The 26,422-nt window shown below is 35.3% G+C and overlaps 1 protein-coding gene and 1 pseudogene across 4 annotated transcripts in view; both read right to left on the reverse strand.

The window, feature by feature from the left end:
• Positions 1-26,422, reverse strand: part of PIK3C2A (phosphatidylinositol-4-phosphate 3-kinase catalytic subunit type 2 alpha) — an 89,543-nt gene that overhangs the window by 45,547 nt on the left and 17,574 nt on the right. For all 4 annotated transcript variants that reach the window (XM_045557604.1, XM_045557605.1, XM_045557607.1 and 1 more), the window contains exons 2-4: positions 18,062-19,196; positions 6,749-6,852; positions 892-1,049 (exon numbers count right to left, since the gene is read on the reverse strand). In XM_045557604.1, the coding sequence (XP_045413560.1) occupies positions 892-1,049; positions 6,749-6,852; positions 18,062-19,132 (1,333 nt within the window). In that variant the 5' untranslated portion in view covers positions 19,133-19,196. The remainder of the gene's footprint in view (positions 1-891; positions 1,050-6,748; positions 6,853-18,061; positions 19,197-26,422) is intronic.
• LOC123643164 lies at positions 19,864-19,954 on the reverse strand (annotated as a pseudogene).

Consider the following 26,422-nt stretch of genomic DNA (forward strand, 5'->3'; position numbering starts at 1 on the left):
GAATGCCTGTAGTTCTAGCTATTCGGGAGACTGAGCCAGGAGGACCACTTGAGCCCAGGAGTTCGAGGCTGCAGTGAGCTATGATCGCACCACTGCACTCCAGCCTGGGTGACAGTGTGAGACCCTGTCTATCAATCAATCAATAAAGCTATTAACAAAAAATGTCCTACATGCTTTGGGGATGTACCTCTAGAGAGGATACCCACACCAAGTTTGGAAGGGAGAATAAAAACCAAAGGAGAATTTTATTATTTTTTTTTTTTTTGAGACAGAGTCTTACATTTTGTGCCCCAGCTAGAGTGCAATGGTGTCATCATGGCTCACTACAACTTCAAACTCCTGGGCTCAAGCAATCCTCCTGCCTCAGCCCCCCAAGTAGCTGGGAATACAGGTGCGTGCCACCACACTCAGCAAATTTTTTATTTTTTGTAGAGAGGGGGTCTCACTCAGGCTGGTCTGGAATTCCTGACCTCAAGTGATCCTCCCACCTTAGCATCCCAAAGTGCTAGGATTACAGGCATAAGCCACCATGTCCAGTCAGAGAATTATCTTCTCCTTAGAGGAACTTAACATGATATCTGGAATTTCAATTTTACCAAAACCATTTATAAACAAACATTCTTCTTGCCGTAAAAAGAAAAAAAAATAACAAGATTATAATTAGCTTTTCTATCTAATGCTTGTGGGTTGTACCCAAGAACCACTGATTAACAAAAGTTACTCACCACTTCTCAGAGAAATATGTAGTTATAAAGATAACCTGTTTCCCCACTAGTCCTAACCAGAAAATGAATGCCAAAAGGACACCTAAAGATAACAAAGTTGGTTTATTAAATGAATGATAATACTGATATTTTAAACATTTTCCCACCAACAGACCTACAAACTTACCATCACATGTAAAAGTAACTGGTAGTTGAAATCCTTCAATTTCAATGGAGACTTTCACACTAGCATTTTCTCCACATATGCTTCTTTGCACTGTGACTGGACTTAACAAATAGCCTCGATTTGTGCAATGATTGGTATATGGAAATTTGGTCTTCAATCTGTTCACAAGAAAGAAGAAATTAAATTCTTTTTTAAAAAGCTGCATTTAAGAGCTCTGAACAAGACTTTACATGTTTATAGCCACTCAATTCTGTGTCTTTGTCCAACTCTAAAGCAGCCTGTGAGAACCGCAAAATTCCAAATACCAGTATTAGCCTTTTACATAAAAGGAACTCAAGAAAAAGGAAGAGATTACTACTGCCAGGATATCTTCAGTAACACTATCAACATTATTCAAGCACATATTGGATAAATGGCATTAAATGAGGTTCTCTGCTTCAGATTCTTTTGCCACACGGCATAGTTAAACAAAACGGTACATTTTAAATGAATTACTGACAATATAGACAATGTAGCCCTAAAACTGTAATGGCCAGAGAGATAAAAAGTTTTTTGTCTTTAAAAAATCTTTTTTCCCTAAGGAACTTTTTCCTACAAACATTGTTTTTGGTAGGTAGACAATGAAAAACGAACATAGCCAAGGGGTTTTTACATGCTTAATAGTGCCTTTATTCCCTCAAAATGATTTCTAAATTCTAAAACTTAGGGAATTGGAAGACTTGCAGGCAAAGGTATTCACTGGAGCAACACAGTTTAAATTTAAATACATGAACATGGTGTATGGCTTATCTGCAGACAGCATTGCTGTTATTAGAAGACAAAGCGGAATTTAATGACTTCTTTATACTTGTGGGCTTCCTTTAACTGACTTTTTTCTGGAGGTTGGAAGACTGGTGCCAGTCCTTCCATCTGCTTTTCACAGGGCTATGAATGGAATGAATGCTGGAAGTATTATCTATTTCCTTCGGTGGAGATTAAAATAATCAAGTCATAGAAGTAGAATAAAATAGTTTGAGATGACAGGAAGAAAGGTTTTGGAGAGACAGCAAATGTAATGGTTATTGTACTGCCACTAGTGCCAGATTACCTTAGTGTGAATCCTAATTTTACTACTTACTAGCTGTGTGACCTTGGGTAAGTTATTGAGTCTCCTTGTTTCACTTTCTTCTTCTATAAACTCAGGATAATACTATTACTTACCTCATAGAGTTGTTGTGAGAAGTATGTAAGTTTATAAAGCACTTAAGAACAGTGCCTAGTATATGATAAGCACCACAAGCTTCTTGTCATATAAATGAATTACTGAATGAATAAATCTGGTTTCAGTACTTTCATCTTAAGTGACACAATGAATCCAATATTAAAAAGAAGAAATGTAATAAAAGAAAGTAATTTAATAATCTTAAATGGATACTGGAACTGCACCTTTAAATGTATACACCTTATCTTTAGACATTTAATTGCTGCCAAGCTTACCACTCTGCAACACAATGGCAAGACCTTCAGGGAACCTAGCCTAAGATTCTCATTATTTCTCATATGCTTGGTATTCTCTTGTTTTCTACAGCTTAAATAGATGCTGCTATGGTTTGGATGTGTGTTCCCCCCGAAATTGCATACTGAAATTTGATCCCCAACGTTAGAGGTGGGGCTTAATGGGAGGTGTTTGGGTCATGGGAGCAGATCCCTCATGAATGGTTTAGTGCCATCTTACTGATAATAAGGGAATTCTCTATTAGTTCCCATAAAAGCTGGTGGTTAAAAAGAACCATGACACCTCTCCCACCTTTCTCTCTCTTGCTTCCTCTCTCACCATGTGATCTCTGCACATGCCCTTTGCCTTCCACCAGGAGTACAAGCAGCCCGAGGCTTTCACTAGATGCCTGATTTATTAGCCAGCAGAATCATGAACCAAACAAACTTTTCTTCTTTATAAATTACCCAGTCTCAGGTATTCCTTTATAGCAACACAAGCAGAATAAGACAGATGTTCATATCAAATAATGAAATTAACTAATATATAATATGGCAGAGAATTTTTTTCTCTATCTAAGCAAGTCGTCAATTGTCAGAAATCCTTAAGGATAATAAAAGTAAACACAGAAGTTTCTGATGATAGCTCAGAAAACAAGAATTTATTAGACAAAAATTCCAGTGACAAAAGTTACATTTAATGAACTTGGTTTTGTTTGCGGGGAAAGGAGGGCTTCTTTATTTCCCTTTCTTAAAATCAGTCCTTTCTTTTACACAACAGTGTGAATGCAGTTAATGTCACTGAACTTATACCCTTAAAAACAGTTAACCACAAACAATGCTTTTAAAATGAGTCCTTTCTGTATCTGCTTGATACCATGGATGATACCAAGTCCAGAAACTACAGCATGTCTTTGTTTTATTTACTTTCTAAAAATCACAAAAATGTACCAAAACACCTGAAATATAATAGATTCCTTACAGCTGGGTGGGTTTTTGTTTTGTTTTACATTGTAACTAAACTTTTAAACATACAAAAACAAATTAAAGTATTAACATAACTGCTGAGTAAATTATTCATTTTAAATATAATAGACCAGATAAGGTATTATTATGGACACTCTAGGCTACACATTGTAGCTTGATGTTCTTAAGTAAGTACCTATAAAGAGTATTTTTTTTAACTCCAGTTTTTATTTTCTCTAAAATTTCCATTTCCCTATCACCCAAAGAAAAGGTTTTGTTTGTTTAATGGTGCTGTACAGTTCAGGAAATTTAGTATCTCTATGCATAAACTAAAATCCTTTATGGTTTATTTTCCTACTGTGTGCTCAATCAAGCTAAAACTCTGTACAGCTAGCCAAATCATGCAAAACTAGAAGGACAGGAGAAAGGATAAAAATGAGGGTTTAAAAAGGTTTTAATTGAATTAACACTTTAACACTACTTTATAGGAAAGTATAGTCAGCCTTGTTTAGAATAAAATTAACTAAATGCAGAGATGAAGTCCTTGACAACATACAGGAAGTCCTTGGGGTCAAGATACTATTATAGAATGTGAGTATTAGATCTAAGCTATTTATAAAGAAATGAAGACTAGAAAGCTGTTCAGAAAGATGGGTATAGAGTGTGGTTGCTCCTCTCGTCTTATCCTAAAGGACGACAAATGAAGTGGCAATAACTTCTACTGGTATTTAACTGGTATTATATAAGAACTTTCCCTGGACCTATAACTAGTAGAGACAGCAAACTTTGTCAATTATGATAAGTGTGAAAGGAAAGAAAAACAAGAAATAAAAACCAAAAAATGAAGTAATAACGAAAAATATCCTGAATCAATGTATTACAGAACCTTAAAGTGAAAGAGATTCTTGAGATCACTGGTCTAACTCTTTAATTTCACAGATAAACAATAACAAAAACCAAGGCCTAGAATCAGCACTAAATTCTGTCATACAGTAATCTTAACTATAAACAAATATCATTCTGACAGCATGATATTAATTTCACAGCTGAATTTAAATGATTAAATGAATAATTTTAGGAGATTTCAAAAAGTAAAGAAATAACTAATTTTTTTTCTGTATGTCTTTTTGTTTAAATTTTTTATTTTATTTCAGAGTATTATAGGGGTACAAACGTTTTGGTTACATAAATTGCTTTTGTACAGTTTGAATCAAAGTTATAAGTGTGCCCATCACCCAGACAGTGTGCACTGTACCTATTAGGTGTGAATTTACTCATCCCCTCCTCCACCCTCCCACCTGCTTGATTTCCGATGAGTGTTATTTCCATATATGCACGTAAGTGTTGTTCAATTAATTCCAATTTAATGGTGAATACATGTGGTGTTTGTTTTCCATTCTTGTGAAAGAACTGGCTAATTAACAGTATAAATACTTGTTTTAAAAATCCACTGCAAAAATGAGCATCTTGGAAAAAACAGAGCCACGAATTTCTCCAAAGGATATCTCCTGACCCCAATCTCCAAGTCCATAAGCGAATGAGAGAAGGTCCCAGAACATGGCTTCAAAAATACCTCCACTTCTTACTGCTCTGATAAATATTTGTTGCAATGAAAGTCTACTAATAAAAATAAAATTACAAAAAGAACTCATTCTCTCTTTAGTCCATTTGGGATTTCATATTACATAAGTGTGTATGTGTGTGTGTGAATAACCATTTTCATTTAGTGGCAGGGTTTGTGTAAATCATGTAAGATTCAAATGGGGGAAAAAAGGCAGACCATAGCAAGCCTAATTTTTCAACCTGCAAAGCTTAAATGCAGCAGTTACTCAACACAGCCTAACAGAAAATATACAAGGCTTGTTTGGGGAAAAAAGTGAAAGAACTAAACAAATACATAACAGATTATTTCCAAACCATTAAGGTAACATTATTTTCAAACCATTAACCACACAGGTAATGATATAATGGCCTAAAGGCACAGGTAATTTGCAATACATTCAATTTGCATATTAAGTCACCTAAATGTCCCTTCTATTTTAAATGTCTCCTGAAAAATATATGCTAAAAAAATTCAGTTAAGGAAACACTTTGGCCAAAAAGAAAAAGTGGCTCTACTGTTATTTTCCTCCCCTAAGGTATTCCGAAGAAAAGAAATGTTGGTTAAAAAGTAACATAAAGGAAGACAGAGTTTTAATATAACATTACCAATGGTCCAGAAAATCTAGTTAAATATTAGTATGTACCTTAACATTAAAATGGTGTATATACTCAAAAATGATCTGGGAACCCCAAATCCTGCTATTAGCAAAGCATACCACACTGAAGAAAATGCTAGATTCAGAATAAATCTCCCAGTGGTGATCTACTTTCCCTTCTTTAGATAACAGATCTCATCCTCTTGGCCACAATGTTTGTTGTTCCACTCTTTGCTTCTGTGAGAATTTTCTATCTGGCTGGCTAAGAGGACTCCTTTTCGCTTTCTGCTAATGAGACCATTAGAATATGAAGTCAAAGTTATCAGTGGCTTAATTTCCTGTCTTCTAAAGCCCCATCTACAGCCGAAGACAATGAAGCTAACATGCATGAAGGGAAGGCAGGAGAAGAAAAGTGAGGAAGGAGGGAAAGGAAAAGGAATGAGAAAGGAGAGTCTAAGGGAGGAGGGGATTTACAGTGTGAATTCCTGGATCTTGCTGTTATTGAACTCTGACTCATCCTTCCTCTTTCTGCTATATAGGTTTGTGAACCAGTATATAATCCTTCCTGATTTAATTTCAATATGGGTTTCTAGCATTTATAACAGAAGTCCTGATGAATACAATGACATAATGGAAAGAAAACACATTTAACCAGAGGCAAAGGAAATCTGGCTCTGTTATTGACTAGCCAAGCAAATTTTGTTACTTCTCTGAGTCTCAGTTTCCTCATCTATAATGAATATTAGACACATTTAAGGTTGAGAGAATATTTAAGAAATGCATTTTTATAATCTTCAGAAAATATATTTACTCTTCTAATCTTGTCTGTTATATCACCTTTTAAATAAACAGGACAGTATTTTGAATGCTTGGAAGTTTATGTCAAAATTAAGGCTCTAGAAAACAAAAGTAGGCACTTTCTAAGTGTATCAAAACTTACATGTAAGCCATATTTTCAATGGGTACTAGAGTGTCAGAAGTCTGCAGTCTGACCTCAATTATTTCTTCTAAATATTCAGAACCCTAACAGGTAAGGATTGTTCTACTGTAGTTTGTGTTAATGTGCCCATTAACTATTTGACTTAAAATTTTAGCCACAAGAAAATAATTAAAATTTACAAAATTTTAGAATTATTAGCACTAAACTCATTTCCCAAGTAAATTTTTTAAATGAGCATTTAATTTAAAGAATCTGTAATTTATAAAGAAAAATTCCTTACTTTGTAATGGATTGACAAAAAGCTGCCACCTCCTCGTTCTGTACATCGATTTCTTGTAGAAGAGAACTTACAGTTGGCAAACTACTGGTCCCATTTGGGTCTTTCTGTAATTAAAAAAGTTTTTATTTTTAAAGTGAATATTTTATATAATATTTTTAAATATTATTAAAAGCACATCACAGACACATTTTAATGAAAATATGTACAAACCTATGGAGGTAAATAAATCATATCAGTAACAAAGTTCTAAATCATGGATTTCTATCTTTGTAAAAGTAATGCCAACTAAATCTTATTTTAAGTTCACTGGTTTTACTTGCTCAAAAGTAGAAACAAGCTATACTGGTCAGTAAGAATGTAATGTTAAAGAGCTTTCCATTCAAAATATTCCTGAAATGAACGCTTCAGAAAGTTAACAGCTAAATGAAATTAAAGGACTACCCTCTTTTTTACACAAACATCCTGACAGTTCCTCAAAAGTTAAGTTTATGTCTGGTCAAAATTTGTTTGCAACGTTTAGGGAGGTCAATTCCAAGCATAGCCAAACAGCAGAGTCCATTTAGAGGTGTTTTGACATACTGTGTAAAAATACCTGATGTGGCACAAATTTCAAATGTAAATTTCCTTTAAAATTAAAACTGGGGCTGGGCTCAGTGGTTCACACCTGTAATCCCAGCACTTGGGAGGCCAAGGCAGGAGGACTGGTTGAGGCCAGGAATTCAAGGTTGCAGTGAGCCATGATTGTGCCATCACACTCCAGCCTGGTCAACATAGCAAGACCCTGTCTCTGCAAAAATTTAAAAAATTAGCCAGGTGTGGTGGCGTGGGCCTGTAGTCCCAGCTACTAGGGAGGATGATACAGGAGGATTGCTCGAGCCCGGGAATTCAAGGTTACAATGAGCTATGATTGTGCCACTGTACTCCAGACCTGGGCAAAAGAACAAGACTCTGTCTATAAAATAAAAAATAAAATAAAATAAAATTCAGGGCCAGGCAAAGTGGCACACACCTGTGATCCCAGCACTTTAAGCAGGTGGATCACTGGAGCCTAGGAGTTAGAGGCTAGCCTGGCAACACAGCGAGACCCCATTTCTTTTTTTTAAAAAAAGAGATTTAAAAAATTTTTTTAAAAGCTCAATCAACTCTGTAACCAAATCCCTAACTAAAACAAATAACAAGTCCTTGTAAAAAGTATGTGCACAGTTAAATGTCCACTTGCATTTGCACTTAGCATTAAGTCTTCAATCCTTTGAAACCTAAAACTCTGGGGCTCTTGCTTCCTCATTTGATACATGAGTTCTTCAGGGAACTTGCTTCCAGTCAAGACCAATCGCTAGGACATTAAAAGTATAATACAGTATAGACTTCTTCACCAAACAAACAGAAAATGTTCTTAATTCAAAGGGAAATGTCTTCACAGTTTCTGTCTGCATTTGCTGTTTCACCACACAGCTTAATACTGTGGAATGTGGAACTGTTCTTGAAACCACTCATTTTCACTAAAAGAGGACACTTCTACAGGATTTTCAGTGATTTTCTTAACATCTTCTTATATTGCTAAAAGCCTTCTCTTAAATTATAAGAAAGTTTGCCCCTGTTTCCTTCAGAATGTTAACATGCTGGCAAAGATTATGTTTGAACTAATGCTACTTTCCCCATTAGACTGACATCAATCCCATAGTTACCAACCACGTATCAATTAATTTGTGTTACAGAACAAGCACTGTAGCAAATAGACTACAGTACTCTAAAGAATGGGATTTGATATTTCCTAGCAAATCCTGTGGTTTTACACTCCAAGTCTGCCACAATCTAATCCAATCTTATTTCCCAGAACTTTTCAAAAGATTTCTATGTCCCCGTTCATTTGAATCATATCCTGTTCCTGTAAAACACAAATCAAGCTATCCTGCCTCTCAACCTTTCGCTTTGCCTGAAATGTCTTCCTCTTAACCTGCCCCCACAACAGGTGTCAAAATCTATTTTAAGGTGCAATTGAATGCCACTTCACCTGCCCTTTATGATTACTCAGTATGAAACAATTTTGTCCCCCTAGCACTTCTAAGTGTTTAGTCTGAACCAAAAATCATATCATTAGATCCTGCTTTATATTTGTCCTAATGTGAAAGCTCTTTGAGGACAAGAATAGAATTTTGTTGAATTCTGTACTTTTGTAGAACTTTGTTTCCAGTTTAGAAGGTACTCAATCATTAGTTCCATTTGTTGAATCTTTTGCTCCTTCTAAAAACAAGTTAAAATTCACTTACATATAACCAATGAATGTGCCATAGAAATCTCATAAAATTTAAAGAATATAAGACACTAGGTAGTTCCTTCAACAACTTCCTAAAAAGAGTAGCAGTAATTTTCATTAGTATTTAATTCTATAAAACAAACTTTTCTAATTATTAGTATTATTTAAAAAATAACATCTAGCAATTACTCAGATTTACTGTCTTATCAGGGTCTACTATAAGAAATTTACAGGCATTCATTCATTTACATATTTATTTATCAAAAAGCTCTATTAGGTACGTATTATTACCCCTATCTCACAGATGAAAAAGTATGAGGCACAAAGAAGTTAATTAGCACACACAAGGTCATACAGCTAATAAAGGTAGAGTTAGAATTTCAACCCAGGCAGCTCAGCTTTCCTGTCTCATGTTTAATCACTATGTCAGTCTATCTTTCAAAAAAGTCTCCTTAAAAACCTTAAAAAACACAATGTGAAAAACAACATTGTGATCTTTGTGGGAGCAATGTTGTAGAAAACCTGAAGTTTTGCTTGACCCAACAATCATCTTTCCATGATGAACTGTTCATCATGTTTTACTTATTTTAAAAACAGATTCTGAATCTTCTCGGTGGCATTTTTAGATTTTTTTAAAATAAAAAAAAAAGTTGTATTTTTTGCAGTACCCCTCATGAACTTGGTCTTTCCTTTCAAACAGGTTATGAGGTAGAATTAACAGTGACAGAAACAGATTATAATTAACTAATTCTCTAGTCATACATTAAGGTAAAAATAGAAGTTGAAAAGTTAAAGGGTAAGTAACAGCTGGGCTGATACAGTATTTCACCTCATACATTAACATTTTGGGAGGTTTTTCCCTCCACTCTTTCTGGAACAAACAAACAATATATACAGATATATTTTTTTACACCTATTCCCTTAACTCATACTCCCATCCCACCCGCAAACTCCACACCAACAATCTAAGCATCAAATCATCTCTTTCCTCCATTGATCTTGCATATTTTTCTTATGTAGCCCTCAAGGCTTTCTAATTTGCACTACATTTATATATATTCACATCTTGTCTCCCCCTTCTAGCCCAAGTTCTTTAACGTGAAGTCTGCAAATGACTAATGTTTGCAATTCTCACATTGTACATCCTCACACATTTTTTAATGAATGAAAGAGACATATGATAATCAGTAAGAAAAACTTGCCAATGGCATTAGCTAACATACGGAAGAAAGAAAGAAGTTTGTAGGGGAAGATACAAAGTTCTCTAATAAATATGCTGTGTTTGGAAATCCATGTAGATGTTTAGGTCATCATCTAGAAATGTTCTATTCCAGAAACATTCTATTCCAGAGCTAGGGACATGATTTGGGGACCATCCAATTTCTGTAATTTTTTACAGGGAAATCTTTCTCTCTTGGCTAATTGCTGTCAGCACCCATTATGATCACTGAGAGAGCAACATCTCAGCCAAGGGGATCTTAGGCCAAGCTCCATCAATACGAGATAGTCTCTTTGGGAGGCTGAGAGATACGTAAGGGGCTTCCCCTGTGGGGCACAGAGCATCTCTCTGTATCTATCTATCTATCTAAAATTGCTCTATGCAATTATGAAGCTGAATAAGTCCTAAGATTTGCAACTGACAAGCAAGAGTCACAGGAGAGCCAATGGTGTAGTTCCAGTCCAAGTTGGCAAGCTTAAAACCCAGAAGAGCTGATGCTTCAGTTTAAGTCCAAAGGCAGAGGGAAAAAAAATCAATATTCCAGCTTAAAGGCAGTCCGGCAGGAGGAGTTCCACCTTACTCTTAAGAGGGTCGGGCAGTCTTCAGACCTTCAACTAACTAGTTGAGGCCCATCCACATTAGGCAGACAACCTGCTTTACCCAGCCTACCAATTCAAATGTTTATTTCACCCAGAAATACCCTCATAGATGTACCCAGAATAATGGTTGACCAAATGTTTGGGCACCCCATCGCCTAGTCAAGTTGACACATAAAATTAACTATCACAGCATCTCAACCATAGAGAGCCAAGGAGTCACATCACTGCAAGAGTCTAGATCAGTAGCTTTCAATCTAAGTACCTTAGAGCCTCGAAAATAAAGCCCTGACCAAGGGAGAACAGTAAGAATTATTAAAGACAACCAAGAAGAAAACCTTTGGGAGAATGCCTATGTCTAAAGGCTACGTAAAGGAAACGGAGTCAAAGATCACAGTAGGAAAAGTAGGCAACAGAAGTTTCAAGAAAAGAATATAGTCAATTTTTGAAAACTAAGCAAAAGGACTGGACAGTGAATATGGTCACTGGATTGGCAATTAGTAGTAATATTACTAGAAAAAGAAGTTTTTGCAACATGATGGGAACAAGAGGAGAATGGCAAGAGACTGGAAAGGCAGTGAGTACAAATTCTTTTTTAAAGAGTAATAACTTTGGGGAAGACAGGAACAAACAGAAACAAGAAAAGAGGTAAAAGAATCAAAGTTTTGGAAAAGGGAAAAAATATCTCTTCCCTTCAAACCAGAAAGAAGAGGGAAATGTGAGGGGGCCAAGTACACACAACGGATGGCCTTAACCTCAGTTAAAAAAAAAAAAAAAAAAAAAAAAGGAAGAGAGGTCATCTACTAGAGGCGAGCTGGCAGAGGTGGGTTTGGGGGTTTAAGGAAAGTAGTGAAGGTTTAAAATAACTCACAAAAATTTATCAGTACATACTGTGAAGGAAAATAAAAATCTCAGGACCACCCCGCAACTTCTCATACAAAAGGTAAGGTCAAGCCTAGAGTCAAGTCATGCAATACCTTCTTCCAAATGAATAGTTACTGCCATTATGCTTTAGCCAGATACCCAAGGGAATGGCTGAGGCATCCTCAAGGACTGTCCCAACGTATCATTCATAAGGAAATTCTTTGCTGGCCTCCCATAAACAAGGACATGGCAATTGTAACTTTAGGTATGCAAGCTAAGTCTAGCTCCTAAAACTAAAGTCTGTTGAATTCCACACTAATAAGGCTGATTACAAGTTTATCTTCCCGGGTGAGGAACAGAGACAAGCTCAATCATTCCTCCACCCACCCAGGGACACCTACATAATTGATTCTTCTTTTACTCCCTTTTTCTCTTCAGACATTCACCTTATCTTATATAAAATGTAGATTTCCTGGGCATTAACCAAAGTCTCAGAAGAATGTAACCATTTGCCTCAATGCCCACTCTGTCCCCCTTTTTCTTTCTGCATGCCCTCTCCCCTTAAGTACTGAATTCCCAAATCCCTCTTTGCAGAGCACAGATCACAGGTGCTCTGTGGTTTGTGCTTTTCTCAGATGAGTGCTCAAATTTTTGCTTAATAAACCTCCATCGATTGAGATCTTTGCCTCAGTCACTTATTTGGGGTTGTCAATATTCTGTAAAGCACTTATAAGAACATGGGAAAGCTTTATGCTTACACAAGTTCAAGGTGCATGCCATAATACCCCCAAATTAGATGGAACACAGCACTAAGTTTCCAATAAATATACTTAAAGCATTAAATAAATCAGTTATTATTCAGAACAAAGTTGGTTACATCCTTATTTGAATTTTTTTATTACAAAGAGACTTAAATGAGCTATTCAAATACTCAGCAAATGAAAATGCTTTAATTTTCCCTCTTCTTTAAAATTAATGAAAGACATTCTGCCAGTGGGAATATAAATGTTTACTGTTAATACAATTAACTTTTAGAAAGAGTTAATATCCACAGAACTTTGCAAAACCACTTATATGAAAATAATCTGATCATTACTAAAATATTTGAAATCTGCTAAAAGTAGCTAAAATCACAGCTATTAACTAAAAGTTTGATTTAAACTTAAATTGCCAGAAGACACAGTTTTAAGTACTGTGCCTTTCCCTGGTTTTGGTCACAAAAAATTTGAACTAAAGTATTTAGGTTATTATTAACAAAACAAAAGACACTAGACAGAAACAGGAAGTAAATTTGCTGAGTGAGAAGAAAAATACCATAGTTGAGTTTTTACCACAAAGCACAAAATTCTTACAGGAAATGAACACTTAAGTACGTGAAGTAATTATAATAGGCATTGCAATTATTACCTTCCCAACAGAAAATATGAGCTTCAGGGAAAAGTCCGTAAGTACACAGGGATGAATGGTGTGTGAAAAATTAAAAATTAAAAGCTCCATGCCAATAAATTGTGCCACAGACTTCCAAAGTCAGCCTATTACTAATGTTCTGTTTACTTCTCCTGTTTTTTCTACACAAAAACAAACTTTATCTTTGTGTTCACAAACAAGATGATAAAATCTTAACATTATTAAAGGGCTTAGAATTTTAGAATATAAAAATCCTTTCTGTAGTACTTTTAACAGGTACACAGCAGACCTCTGATCAAATGCTTCAAATAATTGTGTTTACAACCTGAAAGTAACCATTATAAAATGGTTCTTTATAAGTTACTTTGCAGATATTTAACCATAACACCTGCCTCCCTGAATTTTCTTCCCCATTGGTCCTTGTTCCACTTTTCGGGACACCAGATTTTAAAATTAAGCTACTAAATTGAATTTGTCAATTCATAGAAAAAAATATAACAAATAGGATTTGCTTGATTTTAAGCTTTTCTATATAATCTATTTTAACTTTTAACACTTGCTACCACTTGTTTCTATTAAAATCTAGCACAAGCTGGTACCTAATGTAGCACAAAGAGATACACTTAACATATTAGGTATATTAAAAAAATGCATCCCATTCTTCTGAAAAAAAATTTAGATCACTATCTTTCAGGTATTCTACTCCCTAAATTGATTTGAAAACCTAGGTCCAAAATACAAAACCTAAAAAAGACCCACCAAAGTCCACTTCTTCTTTTACATGGCAACTTGCCAAATTGAAAATATTATTTCTGAAAGGGATCTCAGATGTCATCTAGTCTAACCAAATTTATTTCATGAATGAAGAAACTCAGATCCAGAGAGTGACTTTATCTCCCTTCTTCAGGCAAAATACCTCCAATTTTTTTAACATTTCCTTAAATGGCATAAGTTCTAGATCCAGAATACTATAATCTCTTTTCAAGACACACTCTAGTTTATGCATGGCCCCTCTTAAAATGTGAGGCTCAAACATAATTATTAGTTGGGATTTTAATAGAGCAGAGTATCATGGAATGATAATTTATACCTCCTCAGTCATGCTGCAGTTAGACTCCTTTAAGACTGGCAGGTAGTCTAAGCTGCATCAATTCAGATAGTGTGATGTTAGTAAAGTTGATGTATTAATAGCTATGATCTCTAATTGATCAGCTGACCAAGTCATGTGATTTTTGCTTACCTGGTTTTGACTCATATCCCTCATAACCCATTTCCTTACACCTTTAATCCTTCCCTTCATACTTTAACTAAATTCTAGGAACATGTTTCTACTAAAACTAATCCTGCTCAGCAGCCTAGTTAATTAATTCCTAGAGTCTGAGCAACTAGCAGCTCTCTGCAACAATCATGTGACCTGATTACCTAGATCTTGCAAGGTGAACTTCTTCCTAGGCCTATCTTTAGGAAATTATCCTCGTTAATCCTGCAAGGTTGCACTTTCTGAAAGCACCCCAAATAAGGAACTATCAAGATGGCACTGTGACAAATATTAAAAAGGAGCAGAAAAAGATGTATACAGGGAGACATACATGGGTGTCACACACCCCTGCCCCCAAAGGAAAGCATGATGAACACATGTGTTGAACTAAAAGTGACCAGTCTAACTAAAGAAGGCCAGCAGGAAAAGGAAGGTGAGTTTTGCAATAAAAACATTAGCAACCTATGCTATGGGTTTTGAGCTGAAAAGAAACTGTTCCCAGGGTACTCTATTTTTGCACTTTGCTATTTTGTCCTGTCATTTTCCCAATTTCATACGCTCCAGAGGAATGAAGAAACTTTCTAAGTTTGTGAAGCTAACTATTTGACCCATGTTTGACTATCTCCTATCACAGGGAACTTATTAAATCCAAAACAGCATGTTCTATCACTAGAGTTTATAAAAATGGCAGTGAGGAAACTATTAGAGTCAAATGCATTTGAATATCAGAGCTTTGCTTCTCATAAATAGTTCTGTAACCCTCTCCTTGACCTCTAACTTGTTGTTATGGAAATTTTCAAACATACAGAAAAGTAGAATAATATAATGAACACCTGTGTATCCATCACCAGCTTCAACAATTATCAATACATGGCCAATCTAATCTCATCTATAAACCCCCCCAAAACCTCAACATCACACTCAATTTTATTAAAGCTATTAGTAATTTATTACATTTGATTTGTACATTCTTCAGTATACATCTCTAAATTTAAAAGCTCATTTAACTAACTGAAATACTATTACAATACCAAAATAGTAAATCCTTCACTTCTTTACATCTTAGTTTCCTCAACTGTAAAATAGAGATGGGTCACTCCGGCCTCATAGGATTTTTGTGAACTCCCTATTGTCTCAAAAAGAGTTCAGTTTCAATATGTACAACAGATAAAAAAACATGTAAGCTCCTAGGCTCTCAGTCCCAGTCTTGGTTCTTTGGATAGTAAATAATTTGTCTACCCAGAAACCTCAAGCTACAGTTGGGGAGAGATTTCTCTAGTAGAATATTGACTCAAATGTGAATCTAGCAGTTGACCTAGATCCTGCAGGATGGGAAGATCAGGGGGACTAGTGCTCTCTTGGGTTTTTTTTTTTTTTTTTTAATTATAAATTGAGGTAAAATTCACATTTTAAAATGTGCAATTCAGTGGCTTTTAGTACATGCACAACGTTGTACAACCATGACCACTATCTAATTCTAAAACATTTCATCACCCCAAAAAGAACCCTGTATCCATTAAGCACTACTCCACTCCGGCCCCTTGCAAACACTAACCTGCTTTCTTTTTCTATGTATTTGCCTCCTCTGGCCATTTCATATAAATGTAATCATATAATACATGGTCTTTTGTGTCTGGTTTCTTTCACTTAGCATTATGTTTTTAAGATTCATCCATGTTGTAGCATGTATCAGGACTTCATTCCATTTTGTGGGTAAATAGTATTCCATTGTATGTATGTACCGTATTTTGTTTATCCATTCCTCAGTTGATGGACATTTGAGCTGTTTCCCCTTTTTGGCTATTATGAATAAAGCCAACAACCGAATTTTAACAAATTGACTGACACACTATAAAAAATTTTTTTCACTGGGGCCACAGTGTTTTATTATGAAAATAGAATAAAAACTTCAAAGACAAGATGATCCTTTCTAACTTAATGAAAAATTTGTTAGTTTTTATTGTTTTCTGTGCATGAGTTATATGCAACTTGAAAAATAGTTCTCATAGCTCCTAAGGTGAAGAGACCTGTGAGTTACATATGCTTCACGAGGCCCTGGACTCAAAACTAGCATGAGTTAAATACAACTCACATGGCAGTTAATGTGTTAAAAATGCGCAAAGGACTTAGAGATTTCTTAAAAAAATATAAACAAATGGCCAATAAACACATGAAAAAATACTCAATATCATTTAGTTATCAAGGAAATCCAAATCAAAACCATAAGATAGTACTTCACATCCATTAGGATGTCTGTAATTTTTTAAAAAGTGAAAAATAACAAGTGTTGAAGAGGGTTTGGAGAAAGTAGAACTTTCATACATCACTGGTAGGAATGTAAAATGGTGCAACCATTATGAACAACAGTTTGTTGGTTCCTCAAAACGCTCAACATAGAATTACCATATGACCCAACAATTCTACTCCTAAGTATACTCTCTTTTTGGGGAAGAGGCGTGATTCTTGGCTTAAAGTTCCCCCTTTTCCTTTCAAATACTTTAGAGAATGATTATTGTTATTTTGCTTTTAAAGAAAAGCCACCATTTAGCACAACATGGAATATTAATAGAAAATCTCAGATTATATTTCTGATTCCAATTTAAAATGTATTCTTGTGATTTTAAATTGAAAGATATTAAGAGATCATTTCAGTAAGTTTGTAAATAATGCCAGAAAGTTTAAGACAATTTAATAAAATATATTTCTTAATGTGAGTTGTAGTCAAAATACATTTAGGAAACACTGCACTAAGTTAAGATTTTTGTGGATTCTAATTATGTCATCCAAAACATCCTCATCTTTTTTTTTTTACAAACCTTAACACCTGCTTCTTTCTTCCCTAGACATCCAAAACAGCTTTTTAAAGTCAACAATTCAACATAAACCCAGCCAAATCACACAGAATTCACTCCTCCTTCCTTAAATGCTAATTAGATCCCAATGCTACAATAGCAGTTAAGTACTGATCTAATTAACTGAACAATATAATTCACAATAAGGTGAGAATGAGGCTTAAACATTCCCAAAATCCACAGATATTATAACAGCAAAACACTATGTTTCGAAAGGAAAAGTCTAAACCCTGCTGCCTCTCTTCTGAGGGAAGACATCCTGCTCCACCTACCCTACCCCTTAACTAATTTTTCCAGATAGATAGTAACACTACGTGAACTCAGTAATTACACCGTATCAGCTATTGTTTCATTCTTCACCTTTATCAATATGGGTGTTTAAGAAGAATCCTTTAAATGGCTTTTCTCTCTCTCTGAGTTATGTTATTTTTTCATTTGTTCATTCATTCATTATGGTTAAAAACAACAAAACAAAACGCATGAGAATTTCTATAATGGGGTTAAAAACCAAAATTCCCTGTTTGCCTTGAAAATAATAAAAGAGATAAGGAAGAGAAAGATCATATATAGAATGAAGAGCTAAATAAAAAATATCTTAAATGCTTCTCAGTGACAGAAGCCAGATCCTTGATTAGAGGATTTTTATTTATAATCTGAAAAAAACATTAATAGAAAGCAATTTTTCAATTGACCTAATCACATTTAATCTTTTGCCACACAATCTAAGAATCAAAGCACACATGGGAGTGAAGAAAAACAAGATTCAAAATGAAAAATATTTCTTTTCCTAATAAATTATACACACAAATATGAACTCTATGTTATACTACTAAGTTTGAGAAGTTAGAAAGAAAAGACTATACCTGAGATATTTGGCCCTGGACTTTTGTAAGCTGAGTTGTTGGAATATTTAAAGACTGGCTTCTTGTTACAGTTGCCCCAGAAAGGGATTTTCCATTCACCTTTCTTTCAAGGTGAAAACTTGCTGGTGATCTCTCTTCAAGAAGAACAGCATCCCAAGGATCCTCTACTAGCAAACTTGGAACACTTTTTTCTTCTTCGTGGTCTAATACTTCCACATTGTCCACCTTAGGCTTACTTAGTGGATCCAGGTCTAACCAGTCAAACTTACTGATATCCTCAGAGTTTGGAGATACCTGTAGATTGCTGACTGTAGTTTTTGAATTTGTTATCTCCAAATCAGTCCTTGCTCTCCCATTCTTTAAAAATTCTGATGTACTAGCTATTTTGTCAAACAGTTTTGCCATGTCAGGACTGACTACTGGACGATAGATAGGTAAGCTTCCTTGTGGATGAAAGGGTGTGGTGGGTGTCAAGGGATATGAAAAATATGAAGACTGTCCTGGAAGACTTAAATATATAGGTTCTGTAGATGGAAAAGCAGGCATTCTTGGATTGAAGCCATTCTGGAATGCAGCCTGTTTAGTGTAAGTTGAAGGATAAATAGAAGGCAAAGTATAAGTGGAAGGCCCAGATAATCCAGGTGGCCACTGTCCTCTCTGAATAGTAGGTCTCAGATAGAGCTGTGCTGAAAACGAAGGGCTCAGAACGGGAGTAACTGGCAATACAGGTGTTCTTGTAGTCTCAAAATTGTCATCCAGCAATAGTTTCTCAAGTTCAGCTTGGGTAAGCTTTTCTACATCAATATCTACTGCTCTTTTTTGGGAATCTGATTCAGGAAACACCATGAGATCATAATCCTGTTTGTTATAAACTTGTGCTTTTTGTCTGGTGCTGCTTGACAACTCAAAGCCTCTCTGATTGTCAGTCACTTGTCTATCCTTTTGCAGTTTTGCTAAAGCCTCTGCTTCCATCTGTAATGCTTCTTCTTTGTCCACATCTTTTGTTCTTGTTGGTTCCAGATGTGAAGATGAACATTGTTTAAATCCATTGTTGCTGGATATCTGAGCCATGTCCACTAAAAAGACCAAACCTTTCCCTAATCTATTTTTCTTGTAGCTTCCAAAATAGCAAGACCTATACATAAAAAAAAACATAACACTCAATTAGATTTTCTAAACACAAATAAATTTGTTTGCCAACTATCCCATATGATTTAGGATTTGAAACAACTTACAAAAATACACTATCAAATACATAAAACAGTTGGGTGACATCTGGGCAAAGGAACACTTAATACGTTATACACTGCTGGGTTCAGGAAGATGTTTAAACATATATGACTTTACCCCACCTTCCTGACCTAACAGAAAAGCTGGCACAGTAAATAAACTTAAGAAGCTTTCATTTCAGCTGTCACAAATGGCTGTCATTAACCAGTGGCACTTCTGGCAGAATTCTTGGCAGGTAATTGACTTAAGTGCTAGTCACTTACATGTAAGAGTTCAGATAGAGTGTATTGTTACGCAAAAAGCTAGTTAAAATGGCTTTGGATCTTTTGATGTTGGTTAAATTGCTCAAAAACACTCAACACCTACTCAAAATAAGGAACTATTTTATCAAAATATAATGTGATAAACTGATTAAAGGTTTATAATCTTCTAGAAATGTTGAAAATGTATAATACAACATAGATTCAAATAATAAGACAGAAGTGTTAAGGCTATAAGAAGCTGTAACATTTTGCTCAAAGGTTAAATTTGGCTGAATTTGTCACATAGTTTTGATTATACTATTTTTTTCATATCAGAATGGTAATGTGCCAACATTCTAAAAAGTTTGAAGGAGGCACATCTCACATACAAGCAGGAAAACCCAATCATCTATAGAAGGATTTAATTATCTACTCTGTTTATCTGCAGTTAAATCAATAATTATAATATGAAAACTTTTCAAAATCTTTAATATTTCTATTTATGAAAAAACTAGAAGGTAGTTTATTTTTAAACCTTCTCATAGATAAGTTTGTAAAAATTTATACTCCTCTATTTAAGACAAATGTTTAATTCAGACGAAGATTAACCTGTGATGCAATATGACCACCTGGTCACATTTCCAGCAGGCACATTTCCTGCATCTAATCAATATGATAGAAAGGTTAAGTGTAGGTTCTGGAGTCACACCACCTTGGTTTAACAAGCTGTATGATCTTGGACAAGTGAAAACTTTTCCATGAGCCTTATTTTCCTAACTTTTAAAATGAGAAAGTATCAATCTCCTAATTTTCTAAATTTCTATAGAGATTAAACGAAATAGTGCTTATCAGCTGGGCGGGGTGACTCACATCTGTAATCCTAGCACTCTAGGAGGCCAAGGCGGGAGGATCACTTGAGGTCAGGAGTTCAAGACCAGCCTGAGCAAGAGTGAGACCCAGTCTCTACCAAAAATAGAAAAAATTAGCCAAGAGTGGTGGCACATGCCTGTAGTCCCTCTCTTGAACTCAGGAGTTTAAGGTTGCAATGAGCTATAACGATGCCATGTACTCTACCCAGGGTGACAGAGTGAGACCCTGTCTCACTCCAAAAAAAAAAAAAAAACTTAAAAAAAAGTACTTATCATTGGCCTTCAGCATAAGCATTAAATAAAGGGTATCGATTACTTATCTAATCTGGCTTGTGATACACTTAAATACCTACAAAGCAAGAAAGCCCCTGTTTACATCCCATGGTCTTGTTTTCTGGCAAATACAGTATGTGTCTACAGTATACGCTTAATAAATGCTTCATGAAAGGAGGTAGGGAAAAATCCAAAGTGAATTAAAATTAATATAACACAAATGAAGATACTAAGTGTTGAGGTAATACTAAAGGAAAAAAAGATTAGTGAGGAGAACATGAAGAAAGAGGTATTCAAGGAATGTCCTTGGAATATTCTTAGAGTATTATGTTGTAATTTTTTCATACAACTATAGTTTAATTTCTGAGGCATTTCACTGAAAAGCTATTCCGAACTTTTCCTTTCTATGGTAGACTGCAAAACATACACACAATGTACACTTAAAATATGTACACTTGGGAGGGGGTAGGAGAGGATGGGCAAAAACCTACCTAACCAGTACAATGAACACTATCTGGGTGACAAGCACACTTTTAACCCTGACTCAAGCATTACAAAAACAATCCTTATAACCAAAAACATGTATACTCCCATAATACTTCGAAATAAAAAATAAATTTTAAAGAAGCAAAAAAATATGTACACTTCATTGTATGTAAACTTTATATCAAAAGAAAAAAGTAAATATTGAATCCCTGCTAACTATGCACAAAGTACTTAGAGGAGAGTACTAATATCTATAATTTACTTTGAAATGCATCCAAAAAACAAGATGAATTGATAAATGGCGGGACGATAGATGGATAAATATGTGATTAGGCAAGTATAGAAAAATGTTAAGGCCAGGTTCAGTGGCTCACACTTGTAATCCCAACATTTTGAGAGGCCAAGGTGGGAGAATCGCTAGAGACTAGGAGTTTGAGACCAGCCTGGGCAATACAGGGAGACCCCATCTCCACAAAAAATTGAAAAATTAGCCAGGTATAGTAGTGCATGCCTGTAGTCCCAGCTACTCAGAAGGCTGAGGCTGGAGGTTTGCTTGAGCCTAGGAGTTTGAGGCTGCAGTGAACTATGATTGGGCCACTGCACTCCAGCCTAGGTGACAGAATGAGACCCTCTCTCTAGGAGAAAAAAAAAAAAAGTTTGTAATACAATCTAGGTGGTAGGTATATGGGTAGTCACTCTGAAATTCTTTCAACTTGGCTGCCATGACTGAAACTTTTCAGAATAAAATGTTGGACCATGGAGAATGGACACAAATTCCTCCCATTCCAATATACACTCCCCACTTTGCAAGGTAATTTTTTTGCTTTTCCCATAAAGAAGTGGGGTATATTTCTTTACTCTCTTGATCTGAGCAGGTCTTGCAACTTGCTTTGACCAACAGAATGGAAAGAAGTGACAATGTGGGAGTGGAGTTCCCACAGTAGGTCACAAGAGGCCTTTATTGCTTCAGCTCTTCTCTTGAAATGTGGCTGCTGCCACATGACTGTAAGAGAGAATCAGAGAGAGAAGCCCTGCCAACAGCCAGCACCAGCCAGCAGACATTTGAGTGAAGCTACCATGTTTGACTATCTATCCACACTCCAGGTGACCACAGCTACACGAGTAACACAAGACCACAGATGAGCTCAAGCAAAATAACTAACCTACAGAGAATCATTTTGGAATGGCTTGTAACATAGCAATAGATAACTGACAAACCTTTTCTTCTTATTTTTAAAAGACAAAAGGAAAGCCACTTAACTATTTAAAGACAAACTTCTCTGTTTAACTTCTACCACCACCACCTTCCTTTCATGTCCTCAGAGAATGGGCAGTTCTTTCCCTTCTAAGACTACATCCTTCATATATATTCTTAACCCTACTGAATTTCCCTCTACTTCCTTATTAAGGATTGCCTCCTTTGAATTGTTAATTTCTCCTTTACTAGTTTAGGGTCCTCTGCCATAAAAATGCTTGTTTTCTCCATGTTGAGTGGGGAAGAATTCTTAACATTACCCTTTAGACTCCAGTAGCTTCCATTTTAACTTTCTTCTTTCATTGCCAAAATCCTCAAATGAGTGTACCAGTAAAGTCCTTTCTTTTACATGTTCTGCCTTGGAAAAGTTCTACTTGTCCTTCAGAGCCCAATTCAAATACTATCTCCTCTCAGAAGCTTTTCCTAAGCAGCTCTTATCAGAATTCATCTTTTTAAATCAATCAAAGATTTTTATCACAGTTTTTTCTTTTTGTCAACTTTTGTCTGTTGCCCACTCAACATCTTTGCTTCTGATAGTAGAACCTATAGCTTCCTTTCTGGATACTGCTTATCCCTCTTTTATCTCCTGTAGTTAAAACAGAACTGAACCATCTCTCTATTCTCCACCTCACCCCCAACCACTCCAAAGGGTCCAAATCTGGCCCTTCAGAGTTAACCCCAGGACTTCTGCTGAAACTGTTTGAAAAGGAAGCTTTTTGTTGAAGTTACTAAGCTGATCCAATGTGGGAGATGCTGCCTAAAAATGAATCCAAGCCAGAAGAAAGCAGAGCTAAAATAAAATGCAGATAGACTCTGGATATTACATTAAGCATCTGGATCCAAGCATGCCCAAGGCAAATCTTTTCATTTATATAAGCCAACAGATTCCCCTCTTTGCTTAAGCCAGATTAAAATGAGTTTCTGCCACAACTAAACACATCCTGATTAACACAGAATCTGTGAACCTGTGTTTCTACCCAAAAGAATAAAATAAGCTTCTTAAGTGCAAAGGCCTACTTGTTCATTTCTTTAGTTCCCCACAACATTTAAAAGCACCTATCATCCAAACTGCAAGGGGGTTTCGGTCTAAGTCCAGTTCTCCTCGCACAAAATCCAATTATTGAGATGAGGATTGCCAAGGAAGAAAGGAATTTTTAATACAGATATCTTATCAGGAGAATCGGAGAAGCTGCCTCAACTCCCTCTCTCTGACTAAGGGTCATCATGTGCCTTGGGGCAGACCATTGGTGTATCTCACAAAGGGCTACACGAACTGGGGGCAGGTTGTGGGGTATAGTGAATCTTGGCATTAGGAAGTCTGCCCTGGTGCCTTCAGAATCTCAACTCCTTTGTCTTGTAGAAAATTCCAACATTTCAGGCCAGGTATGGTGATTCATATCTATAATCCCAGGACTTTGGGAGGTGAGAGAATCACTTGAGGCCAGGAGTCCATCATTTCTAGGAACCAATACAAAGGGTCAAATATTAGTTAAGGGAGAGGATTATAAAAAATACATAGGGGTTCATGGAGCTGGTTACACACCCTGCTTAACAAATATGGAAATTAATTTACTGAACATGGGTTTCAAACAAGAAAGAATAAGGGCTATTGGACAGTCTTAAAGAAGGCATTTCAGTGGCAAAATAGTACAGATATACAGTAAGAGAAATAAATGTAATCACCTTTCATTCAATACCATAATACATTATTTTTCACAAAATCAGATGGATTAAAACAAAATAGCATTTTACAAAGAGATAAAGGTACTTAATTATAACTCATCTTCCAATGCCAATTTGTTATATAAGAATTCTCTTGGTTACCATATTTGGTAATGAATACAACATTTATTCTGAAACGGTGATCACGATTTTTAAAATAAGTTTTTGACAGTTTATTCATTGGAGAACACACTTGGTCTAAATATTTCAAATGAATGTTAACTCTCATTTACTGACAGATGTATAAAATTAATAGTTTGAAATATATTTTAATAGTGTGGGGTTTCTTCACATCACTGATTTATTTGCTTGCTCTGTTTCTAGTACCAACACCCAAAGTAGTATAATGCAAAAGTAAATTCAACTCTAAATAGTCATTAAATGAGTTGTCTGCTAGCAACTACGTTATCATATTTTCATTTTCAAAGAAGTTATCATGCATGTATACTCAAATGGTAATAAAAGGACTTAACAGATTGTCCAAAAGTAACCCTATGCTTCAGCTATTTTTCTGAGGCTGCTGCACTGACGTGCTCCATTAATTTTTTTAAAATAAAACTTCATTTCATGACAAACATTTACCAGGAAATCATTTCCTACATGCTAATTCTAAATGAAAACTTCAGTGTTAATGTTCCCCTAATGCAAGCAGGAAAAAACAATATAACTAGTATTTGAATGAGGACTGTATACTATCTGCCAAAATTTTCCCAACATAAAGTAACTCAGTGAAGATCACATGGCTGCAGCTACTTTAAAATTCTTCAAAAGAGGGCAATTAAACTATTCAGTTAAACTTCTGGATACCATTTGCATACTCAAAAACAGAAGAATTATTTTAACAGCTCTTGGCTTCTTCTGCGGTAGACATTCATTTACAATTTAAATTTAAATCTCAGAAAAAAAATAAGCCAGTCCTGCTACCCATCTAAATGCTTTCTGATCTTGAAAATTCAAGACACCTAAGAAAATGGAGAAACAATTATTTGAGTTCAACAATACATATATTCATCCTCTAAAATGAAAATGAACCTCAAAGAAAAAAAGTTATGGTACCTCCATGGAACTGAGTACTATACCACTATTAAAAATAAAATTCTGAAGACTACAGTAGCCATGGAACATGTTTGCCAAAACTGTAGCAAATATAGATACCATATGCTAAACATTGCTTCAAATAATGTATTAACTAATTTAATCTGCACAAATTTTATAAAGTAGCTACCATTATTATCCCCAGTTTACAAATGAAGAAATTTAAGCACACAGATTATGTAATCTGCCCATCCACACAGCAGCTAGCAGGTGGTAGAATCAGGGTTCAAATCTAGGGAGTGCTAATTCACCACAATATACTTTTATGTTATTTAGAATCAGTGTCTAAATTAATTTATCCATTATAAATAACAACTTTCTTCCTCAATAGTAAAGTTATTTCTTTCTGCATTAATAAATGTTACTGTCTCTTTTAATTCTATCATGAGGTAGTTAATACTGCTATTTAGCTATAACATGTACCAAATCAGTTAATTTATCACCACCAGATGACTAGCAAATTTGTAATTTCACTGAGGGCAAGAATTCTTTATTTTATTCATCCTCTACTCTCAAACTTCTAATGTAGTTGTTGAATGAATGCATCAATGACTAGAGAACATAAGACACCACTTCCTTTTATCAAAGAGAAGCTCAAATTCTGAAACAAAAAAACCAGCTAAAAGAGCTCACTTATTAATAATTCAACCTTTCCTGAAAAATCACATGGTTGAGTTTAAAACAAACAAGTGAGGGGGGAGGAGGTGAAGATTATCTTGAAAACTAGGAGGGAGATGACAATGGAAAATTAAAAATAGGAGGTGCTTCATCTGTGTTAAAACACCAATAGATGAGAAGATAATATTCTCCTGTCTCTACTGATTCATGTAGGGGGAAAATATTCATGAAACAAAAGAAACCTAGTACTGTGGTACTAGGAACTATACAAATTTGTCACGAAGATGAAATAGTAGAATGTCCAGGTATTGGGTAGCATTAGGTTGGAGCAACACATGTAATAGAAAGAGAATGCACATCCCATGTAATTTAAAATTTTCCACAGCTACATTAATGAAAAGAAACAGATAAAAATTAATTAACATATTTTATTTAATCTAATATATCCATTTCCCATCTTCAGACTATCCTCAACACAGTAGCCACAGAGATCTTGAAAACCCTATATCTTGTTACTCCTCAAATCACAACTTTGAATAGCTCTTATCTCATTCAGAGAAAAGGTAAAATC

Source organism: Lemur catta, chromosome 7 (assembly GCF_020740605.2).
Source record: "Lemur catta isolate mLemCat1 chromosome 7, mLemCat1.pri, whole genome shotgun sequence".
Lineage (NCBI taxonomy): Eukaryota > Metazoa > Chordata > Mammalia > Primates > Lemuridae > Lemur > Lemur catta.